At 52.9% G+C, this 12,011-nt stretch overlaps 5 protein-coding genes across 5 annotated transcripts; 3 read left to right on the top strand and 2 right to left on the bottom strand.

Annotated features, from left to right (window-relative positions):
* Positions 1 to 348: 348 nt before the first annotated feature.
* J4E90_003230 (uncharacterized protein) lies at positions 349 to 1,069 on the top strand (the record flags this gene model as incomplete). Its single annotated transcript, XM_051432801.1, has 3 exons — positions 349 to 553; positions 607 to 857; positions 908 to 1,069. 3 exons carry the CDS (start codon positions 349 to 351, stop codon positions 1,067 to 1,069), a joined length of 618 nt encoding a protein of 205 aa, XP_051292699.1.
* Positions 1,070 to 1,528: 459 nt separating this feature from the next.
* J4E90_003231 (uncharacterized protein) lies at positions 1,529 to 3,064 on the bottom strand (the record flags this gene model as incomplete). Its single annotated transcript, XM_051432802.1, has 2 exons — positions 1,529 to 2,711; positions 2,766 to 3,064. 2 exons carry the CDS (start codon positions 3,062 to 3,064, stop codon positions 1,529 to 1,531), a joined length of 1,482 nt encoding a protein of 493 aa, XP_051292700.1.
* A 1,383-nt stretch (positions 3,065 to 4,447) lies between these two features.
* On the bottom strand, positions 4,448 to 6,292 carry J4E90_003232 (uncharacterized protein; the record flags this gene model as incomplete). Its single annotated transcript, XM_051432803.1, has 2 exons — positions 4,448 to 5,773; positions 5,828 to 6,292. 2 exons carry the CDS (start codon positions 6,290 to 6,292, stop codon positions 4,448 to 4,450), a joined length of 1,791 nt encoding a protein of 596 aa, XP_051292701.1.
* A 635-nt stretch (positions 6,293 to 6,927) lies between these two features.
* Positions 6,928 to 8,695, top strand: J4E90_003233 (uncharacterized protein; the record flags this gene model as incomplete). The annotated part of the gene is made up of 4 exons (XM_051432804.1): positions 6,928 to 7,062; positions 7,758 to 7,973; positions 8,024 to 8,092; positions 8,141 to 8,695. The coding sequence occupies 4 exons, from the start codon at positions 6,928 to 6,930 to the stop codon at positions 8,693 to 8,695; spliced, it is 975 nt and encodes a 324-aa protein (XP_051292702.1).
* Positions 8,696 to 9,111: 416 nt separating this feature from the next.
* Positions 9,112 to 10,584, top strand: J4E90_003234 (uncharacterized protein; the record flags this gene model as incomplete). The annotated part of the gene is made up of 1 exon (XM_051432805.1): positions 9,112 to 10,584. The coding sequence occupies one exon, from the start codon at positions 9,112 to 9,114 to the stop codon at positions 10,582 to 10,584; it is 1,473 nt and encodes a 490-aa protein (XP_051292703.1).
* Positions 10,585 to 12,011: the final 1,427 nt, after the last annotated feature.

Here is a 12,011-nt window from a genome sequence, read left to right on the forward strand (position 1 = left end):
CGCGACTGGTGCTAGCGTTGTTGCGGTAAGGCGCGATCCGCGTGCCGCAACTTTTCGATGATCCGAACTGACCTCCGCCAGCAGCATCACGCCCGCCCGCCGCCAATTAAGCTTCTCACACCTCGCTCACCACTTGGAAGTGCCACAATGACTTCCAAACGCCCGCTCCGATCTCTCGTGTCGACCGCTTCATCATCACTCCGGCCCGCGCAAATATCCAGAACGTCCTTCGTGCGGTCCTCCGCATGCGCATTTTCGAGCACCACCCCATCGAGGTCCACGGAATATGACGCAGAAGTTACACCAGCCGTTGACAGGCCGCGATGGAAACAGACACCCCCGCGGATGATGGCGCCTCATAGGATACGGCCGAAAGCTAGAGGGGGCGTTTACCAGGTGAATGAGGATCCGAAAAAGCTGGACGATGCGTATATACGCATGTTGGGCCCCGGAGGAGACAAAATACTGGGAGAAGACGTAAAGTGGTTAGCCGTCACACACAAGAGCTTCGACCACGGAAGGAGAGGGTTCAATGACCGACTAGCATACTTGGGTATGTGTGCACATTGCAAAGGCGGACAGACGGGAGGCTAATACAAAGGGCAGGACGGAGGATAGTCGAACTACAAACAACACAGGCGCTCATAAACTCGCCGCAGGAGAATCAATGGCCAAGAGATCCCACTGGTGTACCAATCAGCGACGAGTTTGGACGCAAACCATACCTACACCCCGCCTTGAATGGGCTGCAAGGCTTGACCGACGAGGCCGAGAGTCTGGTCTTGAGCAAGACACGGCTAGCACCGATAGCAGAGCGATATCGTCTGGACAAGGTCACACGGTGGACACCCAAGAGGGTATGCTCGAACCTCTACAACACCCTAGTCCGCAGGCTGACGAATTACAGGCGGACAACCTCCAAGGCTCTGGTTTTGAAACCGTCCTCATGACTTCTCTATACGCCATCGTCGGAGCGGTCGCTCTCGAGCGTGGCGGCGAAGTGGCCAACAAGGTTGTGCAAGAAAAGATACTCGCACCGCTTGGCTTTAGCTTCTCGCCCGAATCATGACCTGGACCCAATTCGATTCTGTACAAAACCACTGCCAGACTTTGTACCATATTGTAAACAAGAACCTGACATGGCGAACATCGCGATTTTTTAATCAAAATACGTCTTCGCCATCACATACTGTCTCTCGGGTTATGGTCACTTGATACCACACCCAGTGCGAATCGTCCGTTTTGACGTAAATAGATGAAGGATTGTGTGAGCATGGTGACCCTCCCAATTTGCGCTTCAAGCAGATGATTTCGAGAAAAACTCAGGTGATTAACGGCATAGCGAACCTAACCCTCCGGGCAATGGACTTATTGTCAAACGTCACGGATCATAGCAATTTTCATACGGATGTGAACACGAAATAGTGTGAAGATTGCCGGACGCTATACAAATCAAACGAGCCGCACACTGCTAGCCCAGGGTATGAAGACGGACACCTCCAAGAAGAAGAAAACTCTCGCGACCCGCTCAAAACGTCAAACCCGGCTTGTTCTTCCTCCAAAACATAGCTTTCGCCGCGTTTACTGTCCGTGGTGGCGGGTCAAACTTGGGCTGTGCCTCCTCAATGTCCATCTGCTCCATTTTCCTCTGCGAATTTCTTTTCAACTCCCTCTTCAAGTTGCGCTCATCCTTCTTGCGCATCCAAGTGATCCAGATACAGTAACTTGCGCAGATGATGCCAATACCGCCTATTACACCACCAATTACCGCGCCGATGAGACCTTGGCTTTCCCAGGCGGACTGCTTGGGGCGTTCGTAGGCTGCGGGCGTGGATTTCGGGCAAAAGGTAACAGGCATGACCATGTTGTTCTTTTGAATGGCTTCAGCGAGGAAGAAGTTATTGGTCTCGTAATCCGCCATCAAGTAGACTTGGCCCAGGAAAGCGGTTCCCAAATAGAATGGTGTGTCAGCCGACTCTTCGCGGTCTTGGATGGGCGTGATGTTGGAAGCGTTCATGAGGACTTCAGAGGGTAGCGTGACTGTAAAACCATCTTCTAGCACTATTGAGAACGTGCCGTTGAAAGCGTTCTTCAACTTCAGAGACTTATCGCCCCATGTGTTATCCTTTTCGGCACCCAGTCGTTTGATGAAGTTTTGGGTGATCTGATACGGTAGGGAGAACGGGAACTGTTCGGTCGTAATCTGGGCCTCGAAGTCCTCTGCCCGTGTTTTCATGTCGGTGAAAACCGTGTTATCGAACAGTGATACGTTTGCGTTATCTTCAGAGTTAGTGATGACGATGTCCTTGATGCGGACGCTCATCGGGTTCGGATTGTCGATCTTCATGGCGTATTTGTGTGTGTCTCCCGTGAAGCGACCTGAGTCGTATCCCCCAAAGACATTGCTACCGTTAACTGCGCCTCCGGCACGCTTGAATCCCTGTCCGATGTAGAGCGAGTATGTTTTCCCAGCAATGATGTCTTGTGCAGCCAGGTCCCGAAGGAGAGTGGAAGACAACCCCATGCCAACTCTTCCAGGTGTGATTGACCCCGATTCTGCGACTTCGATCGTGCTGTTCTCTACCAATGTTTGTGATGCACCGTCCGTCTCGAAGTAATGTGTGTACAGTCGTAAGGTCTCTCGACCGAAAAATCCCGTGAAACCCTCTTGGTCATCGTCCAAGGTCTGAAAGTTGTCGTCTTGCACAAAACTATTTTACACGTCAGCTAACAAACTAAAGTATCCCCTCGACAGTCAAGCATACCTAGTGGAGTCGTGGTCGTTGTAGAAGCCCCCTGTACTCGTGGCACATTTGTCAAGAGTTGTGTTCTTGCAGTAGTTACTCGACGCGAACGAGATGTGGTTCTGTTGTAGTGATGGCCAAAGACTCTGGTTCTGTGCTGGCGTTCCTAGTCCGATGAAGGATCCATATTGAAATTCTGATGAGTCGTGTACGGCCCGCTTGTGGATGTCGACGTATATCGGTTTCTTGGTGCAGTTTGAAGCAATTGCAGACTGAGTGAACAGCAAAGTTGCGGAAAGGCACAGAACGAAAGACGCCATGATGGAAGATGAGAGACGCTTGAGTCCAGCAAGCTGGAAGCAGGTAACAAGGTGTTGGACAACGCTTACAACACCAACAGGCAAGGTGAACGACGACGATGACGAAACGTCTCAAACTCGAGTTGCGGAGGTGCCAGAGGCTGTAGGATGTCTTTGTAGGCCTCCATCATCTGTACCTTGATACACTAAGATGAGCATGCGGACAGTCAGCCAGTTAGGCAAGGGCCCAGCTATTCTTGCATGCGGGAATATCCACACTGCTTCTGCTGGACGCGCATGAGTGCATCCCTGGGCGCCATCTAGAGCCGCATGGGACTGAACCGCTGCCGAGAGCGCCTGCTGATGCCGTTGTGGAAGTACCACGACCTGGGGAGGTGCCCCCATGGGCGCTTTGAATAGAAACATGCGCAAGGAAGAAAGATGATCCCTCTCCGATGGTAAGCTTTGCCGTCGCAGAGACACTGATGATTGGATCGTTATTGTGGGCAGTTGCACCAAGATAGCGGGCGTTTACGAGACCAGGCTGATTGGGTAGGGTTGTCTCGCGACATTCCCAAGCGCCCGCTGCACGGACCCGACTGCAGGTGTGGATCTGACACCAGTCGCTATTCTTAACCCTCCGCTCACCACAGTCTGCAATCTCAGAGGCAGGTAGATTGCGTACCCGCTCGGTGAGATTTTGATGCGTTTAGAGAGATACCCTCGGAAATAGCCGTACAATCTTAATCCCGCAACCCCGCACGCCGTTCTCGTTGTCGCTCACGGGCTAAAGTTTGTGTACAAAGTGGATGCGTGCCAGCATAAGGTATACTTGGGGGACTGCATTGATTCCGACTCGTTTTTAGAACCAGAAGGAACAGAAAGCCTGATTGCTCTGCAACACATGCTCGCGGGATAGCATAACTCTTTGACGGCTGCGTAGTGTGTGTCAGGGCTCCCTTGCTGGGTACGAAGGGGTGTAACAAAGCGCTTGCACTTCTACGCCATATGGAATACGCAGTGACTTCACGCATTCGTCTCAATCGCTGCACTGCTTGGTACAAGCCATGTAGTACATAAGATCCACTGCAGCGTGGACGCGTTCTTCATTGCGTGAATTTGACGACTTCCTATAGCTCCTGGAATAAGCTCGATTCTCCACCTCCTATACAGCGTGTGAACGTGGACTGACTTCGAAAGCTAAAATATCGCTTGATGATGACTTTGGAACACCTTGAACCCCGGCCTTAACCCCGTACTCCTTCACCCGCTATGCTGAAAGACTATCCCACATATTCCACAGGTAGTTGGCGTCGGGCTTTACCGACATGTATGAAAAGTTGATGTACATTAAGAGCAAAAAGGGAAACGTCCAGCTGAACGCAACGTTCAGCATTGAGACTTTCAGGTGTTGACAAGCACCCATCGCTTCTCTTTCTCGGTAGGTCCTACCCTTGCGGCAACTACGCTCAAGGTGTTGCTGATGGCGTCCTTAGGTAGTTTTGGAAATACCTTTTTCAATGCCTCAATCATGCCAATCTTGGTCAGATCTTTGCCCTCAATTTCGGCCTTGAAAGCTTCAAGTTGCTCAGTGGGTACCAATCGCTTAGCTTTTGCAGGCTTAGTTGGAGTTCCTCCTGTTGACTTCTGTGGGCCGTTCAATGTGTTGAGCAGACCATTCATAGAGCGTTGGACCAGAGGTACTCGCGGAGGGTTCATGGCGCTCTTAGTGTCTTTCTTCGCAGCAGCGGCGGAACTTGCATTGGTCGCAGGATCCGGTTCCCAGTATGCCGTAGAAAACGGATCGATTGAAGTCATCTGCGGATCCAACAGAAACCCCATTGAGAACCCCTTGAAGTCGGTGCATATAGCATCTGAGCCATCGTTCAACCTGGAAACCCTATCGGCATCCTCCCAGCACAAGCCGGTGCTGACAGGAACTAAATCACCACTAATGAGTCGCCGTTTGAGTTGTGGGTCTTCTTCATCGTCGAGGAAACCGTCCAAGTCGTCTTCTGCATCTTCTTCGTTGTCGTCTTCGCCGTCAGAGTCAAGGTCTTCTCCTTCCTCGGGTTCATCCCATTCTGCTTCAGAGTCGTAGTCATAATCGGTGTCCTGTCGGACTCTGGCAATGGGGTTTCGTGCGAGCCGAGAAGCTTCCGCGTCGGTATAGGGCCTGGTGTAGGTGCCATAGTACGGGGGACGTACATCCTTGCAGAAGTGTATGTACTTCATTGGGATCTCTCTAAGCATCTCCAACGGGCTTCTGTGGACAGTCAAATCGATGGGGCGATCCGACGAGCCATTCACACGTTCGATAACTTCTGCGATGGTCGCAGTCCGATGCGCTGGTCGACTCCGTCGCGGGAAAGAAGATACCAAGGTCTCTCGTGTGATCATCTCGGTACCGGTACCGTTGTGCGTGATGAGGTTCTCTAGCCGTGTTCGCGCAGCCTCCAGCCGCTCTGGATCGTCGAGCAGGGGATTTATGGGAGCGAGGATCGTATGTGGAGGGAGGTTAAACGGTAGAAAGTATCGCTCGTAGTCTGACTGAGCGTTCTTGACGATGTTCTTCTGTGGGGATGGAGGGGCCAAATTAGTTTTGACTCCGGATGTGCTAGATAAAGATGTGGACGAGGCAGTAGGGTTCTGGGATGAAGCTACCAAGGCCTGTCCTGGGCCTGATCCCGCCTTTGGCTTTACGAAGAAAGCGTTGAGCTTCATTTGGGACTATCAAAAGGTTAGTACTGTTAGGTCATACTACAAGGACGGCGGTCGGCTTACCCGTGCCTTCTTTGCCTTCTCCTCCTCTGCCCGTTGCTGTTCCTCTTCCTTAAGACGTTTCTTCTCATCTCGTTCTTCATTCTTTTTGCGCTTCTCCTCCTCTCTCTGTGCCTTTTGTTCTGTCTTGACCTTCTCCTCGGCCTCCTTCTGCGCCTTCTTCTCTTCTCGCGCCTTGGCCTTGGCTTCCTTTTCTAGACGCTGGGCTTCCTTCTCTTGTGAAGTCAACTTGCGCCTTTTGGCTGGTTGTGAGGGGGTTGGAGCAGAGACATTGCTGCTGTTTGGGGCGGTTGAACTCGGAGCGCTGCTCTTCAGGGGTGACGGGGTTTGAACCGAGAGGATTGAAAGGGGCGTAGAAGCTTCTGATCGAATCTGTTTTGACGGAGTTGAGACGGCAGGCTCGACATCGTCATCGTCGGTGTGTGGACGCTTCTGGGGCAGCGGCGCAATGGGTGTGGGGTCCTCCATGGTGTACGGCGGTTGCTGAAAGTGCAGCCGATGGACTTTGCAGGTCTATCACGAATCGATAGTGAGGGGGCCGATGCTCAATTCAGAGAAGATCGTTGTGGTTGAACAAGCAGCGTGGTTGCGGTAGCGGACGTTGATGCGGGAGGAGACGCGAAGGTCGAAGGCGCGACGCGCAGCGCGTGGAAACCGCGAACGACTAGTGGGCTGATGTGGGCCTAGTGCGGGAAAGTGCGACTGGGGTGCAATTGCTCGAATGGCGCGTACTTTAGCGATTTCATGCTCTGATTTCCTTTTAGCGTTACGGCGAAACGAACGCGAACATCAACACGTCGAGCACCACTATTGTACTCGTGCAAGACGTGAACCAAACAGTTTTAAAGCGATTCTTGGGGTTATTGGCTTAGTGATGAACGCGCGAATAGAACTGCCTTTGCTGGTGTATCCTGCACGTGTCGTGCCTACCGTCTCGCAGCACTCACGCCCCGACCACGCTTTCTATGGCTGGCTTCTTATCTGCAGCGCCCTGTGCAGACCTCTTGCTATATCGAACTCACAGTAGCCGGCCACATACCTGCTAGCAGCTAACCCAGTATCCGCGAGGTTCCATACCATCATTCGCCACTCTGCACTTCGCCATGGATACAAGCGATTTCGATGACATGTTGTTCGGTGAACATGACATGCAGGCCGCTCCTAGTGATACGGAAGAGGAGGACTCAGAAGACGAGTTCCTGTTTGCAACTTCCCAACGGGAAAATATACCGTGGGATGTGTGTAACAGCTCATCCTCAACCTCAACCAATGGCACAGCGCTGTCTGTTCAGGAAGCACCTCGGTATCACCATCAGGAGCACGCTCTAGGACCCATACGCGACAGGTTCTTCAGGCGCTCTCACTCTGAGCGGGTTATGACTAACCTTGTGCAGAGTTTGGGTGATCGCTCGTATCGAAGCGATGATAGAGTTGATTGTGGATGCTCAGCTAGAGGATCATGAAGCGCTAACTATCACGCTGAAGTCCCGTGCGGCTCTGTCTCGCAGACGATCTGCCACAGCCGACGGCCAAGAACAGACTCCCGAACCGAAGGAACGCGATATCAATTTTCCAGGAACAAGTGCGCAAGAGGCATGGAACTTCAGTGTGTGAACCCGATCGTTTGTGCATGTTGAGTACGTTAATGGTCGTGTAGCTGTACTAGTTCGTATACTCGAGCTTGTCCATGCCGGTCTCGTCGATGGTACTGTCATGACGAAGAGGTCAACTTTGCCTTTGTATGATGATAACAAAAAGCTGACTTGAGGTAGAGACATGTATTATCGACATCCAGACTTGTTCATCAAGCAGTCGATAGTCGACCGATACGTGGATGACTTGGCTTGTACCTTCGGCATCACTAGATTGCAATTGAACGTGGTGCGCTTGTCTCGGTCGTCTCTCTGGAAGCACAGCTGATAGCCAATTTCAGACTGCCGCCGCGAAAGGCCTGCTGGCGGGCGGCTTTAGGTTGACTCGAAACGATGGTCATCATATCAATGGCATGAGCGAGAAAGAGGTTCGACGAGCGTGCTGGCTCAGTGATACCTTCCTAACACGTCAGCAGGGGATACTCGTTCCCAGTGTCAACGATAACGATAATCTCGACTTGACAGACGTGCAATGGGTTCTCATTATCGAAAAGGAGGTATGGTCGATGCTTTGGGATCACTTATGTTACCGCTAATGTATACCTAGGCGACCTTTAGGTCATTGATGAGTTCACCACGGTGGCACACGTTGGGCTCGAGCGGAACAATACTGACTGTAAGCCTGACTGTGTCTGTTGCCAATGTCACCTAATAGCCAAGACAGGCGAAAGGATATCCAGACCTCGCTTCACGGAAATTTCTGAGTCAATTAGCTGCTAAGGCCCCTCAGATCCCCATGTACGCTCTGATGGACCTTGATCCTGACGGTATCGCCATACTATCGACGTACAAATATGGGTCTTATCGTCTTGCGCACGAAGACGTTACATCCACGGATACAGCCACACCAGGCTTGCCTAACATCCGCTGGCTCGGTGTAAAGAGTCACCACATGAGCGGGACTCCGCTAGGCGAAGTGCACACAGAGACGAGCACGAAACCTCAACTCCAAGGCCTGATGAGACTGACGGCGCGCGACCGCAACAAAGCAGCGCGAATGCTGGAGTGGAACCTGTGCGCCGAGGAGGGTCCCGAGAAGGGCTGGAGGCAGGAGCTACAGAAGATGCTGATGCTCAACGTCAAGGCTGAAATACAGATACTTGACGAAATGCCAGGTGGATTGGTGTCTTGGTTGAGCGTCAGGCTCGGGCAAACAACGGAACTGGTGCGCGTGCAGCGGATGGAAGGCGAAAAGCCAGACGACGGGATGCTCTTTTGAGATCTGGAGTACCGCCGAGAGGCAGATGCGCTTCCATACGCAGGGTCCACATGTGTTACCATCTAGTCGTGCAAGACAGACAGATGTCGAGCGGCAGGGATATTTGGGTTTTCGTCGGAGAGATTTTAGGGTGTCAAGCCAGTGAGACGCCTCTTAGGGGCAACAAGAATATCCCAAGTCTTGCACGGCTACAATTGGGCGTCGGATCCCAAGTGGCATGCAACTCGTTCAATATGTCGGAATATGTGTAGGGTGAAGCGGCAATGGCCCAATGATGGAAGGCGGGTGGGAAAAAATAACCCGCCAAGCTTGGCGCCAGCGCATCTCCTCGATCACGGCAGCTCACCCAACAACTCAGACGGCGTCGCATAGCGGCAATGCATTGACCTGCAGCTACGGAACCAGAACCCACAACAATGGCCGGCATGTCTAATGATCCGCGCGTTCCCTTCCAGGCGCCACGGCTCCCGCACAGCGCTGCCCCTCCGACCGACTGTGAGCAACATGGCTCAGGTACCGCCGAGTCGAGTGCAATCCCACACCCACTGACACCTGCAACGCCTGCAACGACCACCAGACAGTCGGTACCATTGGGCGTCTTCTCGACCCTCTTGGGGAACAACACCACGTCCACCCTTAGTGCCCAGCCTATACTGTCCGACGAGCCCGTCCTCGCCCACACGCAACCACTAGATGCTCCCGAGGGCCTGTCTGACTTGACGGCGAGCTCAGGCTCGGTGCCCAGTGCGACTACCACCTTGACCAACACACTGCCGCCGACCCAGTCTGCTGCACTGCGCGCCCTGAACGCCCCCGCCTTCCATTCCTCGCCCTCCAAGAGCAAGTCTGCAAAGTCTACATCCAGCCGGACCACCGTCACCAGCCAGCCAGTGGTAGTACGCACATATTCAGGCTCGCGGCACGCATCACGCTCTGGCTCCGGCTTCAACACGCCACGCTCCTTCGCCATGAATGGGCAGACACATGCGTCGGCCCTGTCAGCTGGTCTGGCTGGCAGGAGCGAGCAGCTACCCTCCGCTGACGACTTCTCTTTTTCGGCCATCCTTCGCGCGGTCGACCCTGAGATCAGAGACGCCATCGATGCCATTGCCGAGATCTGCGCCCGAAGCAGAATGAGTCTAGCCGACGAGTACGACTCTCACCTACCCCCGCAAGGCGAAATAACAAGCGGGGGGTCGGGGTGGGCTGCAAGTACAGGAGCATTGGCCAGCCGAGGTCGTTTGAATAGGATCAGTCAAGGATGGACTGCCGCAGACAACACACTCATGGCAGTGCCTGAAGCGAGCAGCTCCAGCGAGCGGCTGGCGCAAGAGGGTAGGGCCGAGAGCAGTAAGAAGCGTAGTCAATCAGCATACGGGAGCTTGAAGAGCGTCATCAGTGGTGGGAGTGGTAAGAGGAAAGCCATAGATGGCGATACTTTCCGAGACCAAGAGGCTGGCAGCTCGAAACAGGTCGAAGTCCAGAACTCGGCGCCCGCCTGGGCAGTCCACGCATCCACCTCGTCTTCACACCCGGCAATCACCATTGCCGCGCCTACAGCTTCGAAACAACTATCACTCGATACTTCGTCGGCAATGCAGGATGTTGGCAAGGACGCCAATGGATCATCCAACGGACGGCCTCAGACTGCAACACCACGCAGAACCCCCTCACACCAACGCGGAGCGTCTATGCGCAGTCTTCCGGCATCACGAGCACGTTCTGGTACCCTTGACTCTATAAAGGCGTGGCTACCATGGCCCCGGCCGTCAGATCTCGACCAGAACAGTCGGCAGGAGCTGACAAAAGCCGAGGACCGTCTCAGAAGCATGCTGATATCATCGTCCCAAACCCTCGGGAAAGGTAAAGCAACAGTGCGCGTCATTTAGAGTCGGATCGGTTCGCATCTCCAAAGCGTTGAATACTCCCTTTGAAATTGTTTGTTACCTATCGCGATACCCAGAGAGAAGCTGAAAGTGTACGAACAGCGGAGTGGCGGATGCTTGTGCTTTGCGTAGGACTCTTGCTCCGAAAGACGCAATGATGAATAACGTTTTATGATAATGACTAACGACAACAAGTAAATAGCTCGATGCAATAGTATAGAACAATTCAAGCCTACTTGCAGCCTTTGACGGCCTATCGTGGCTACCTCTTTTGGATTGGACAATCTAAGAGCTTCAACTCAACTAGCCTCTTTAAGTAACAAGTGTGCATCAAAACGTGGGGTAGCTGCTTAGCTCACTTCCATCTCCGCTCTCGTTGACGGTATCAAACATCATGAAGTAGACATCAAGACCACGACCTTCTTCAAACTTGAGACCAGAACAACACGATGACACCCAAAACAAGAGAGACACGAGTCGATAGCTTCATTGACCCAACACTCCTCCCATCACTACACAAGCCATTCACTCTCCCCGACCTATGCGATGACGTCCTACTACTCATATGCGACTTCCTGGACCACCATCACCAGCAACACGGCGAGACTCCACGGAAACAACTCTCCCTAGCAAATCGCCGTCTCCACGCCCTCCTCGTTCCGCAACTATTTAAAACCCTACGCATCACCGCGCCGCTCAAATCTCTAGACACAGACGTCTTAACACCACATTTGCACCAAGCTCGCGCGCTCAAAATCGACATGTCTGGCAGTCTATGGTGGTGGTGCTCCGGCGCCTACGTATCCAGTAGTGACGCTCTCGATCTGTTTGCCTTTATGCACTCGTTACCGCGGCTAACGCGATTGGAAGTGAGGATGATGAGCCGGAGTCTGGATGTCTTCTCTGCTGCGTTTACCGAATCTTCACTTTCATCCCGGTTTCCTGGATTTGAGTTGAGGGGAGTGGAGACGTTGGTTGTGAATAGCAGTGCCGCGTTTCTAGTGCAGCATTGTCCCAATCTGCAGACGTTGGTGGTGAAGGGGAAGGGCGATGGCGAGGATTGTGCAATGGAGAAGTATACTGAGCTGAAGGATTTGTTCGAGATGATTCCGCGGTATAGTTTGAGAAAGGAAGAGGGCGATCCATATTTCCAGTACGCAGTGGGGCTGCGAAGTTTTGACGGAAGTGCTGCATGGTCTCTGGCCGAAATTACCTTTCTCACGACGACGGTTCCGAAAATCCGTCACCTTGTCTTGCGCAGCGAGTCGTACTGCTATCGATCCGATGTCGCGTCTATCATGCGTGCTCTGGGCCAGGGCTTGAAACAACTCAAGACGCTACAAGTCAGCAAGATCGAATATCTTGATATGGGGTATCGAGCGGTGTGGAAACGAGCGGTTATGGAATGCAAGACAGAACAAGCAAGACAG

The sequence above is a fragment of the Alternaria incomplexa genome, assembly GCF_024043165.1.
Source record: "Alternaria incomplexa strain BMP 0042 chromosome Unknown scaffold_4, whole genome shotgun sequence".
In the NCBI taxonomy this organism is placed as follows: Eukaryota; Fungi; Ascomycota; class Dothideomycetes; order Pleosporales; family Pleosporaceae; genus Alternaria; species Alternaria incomplexa.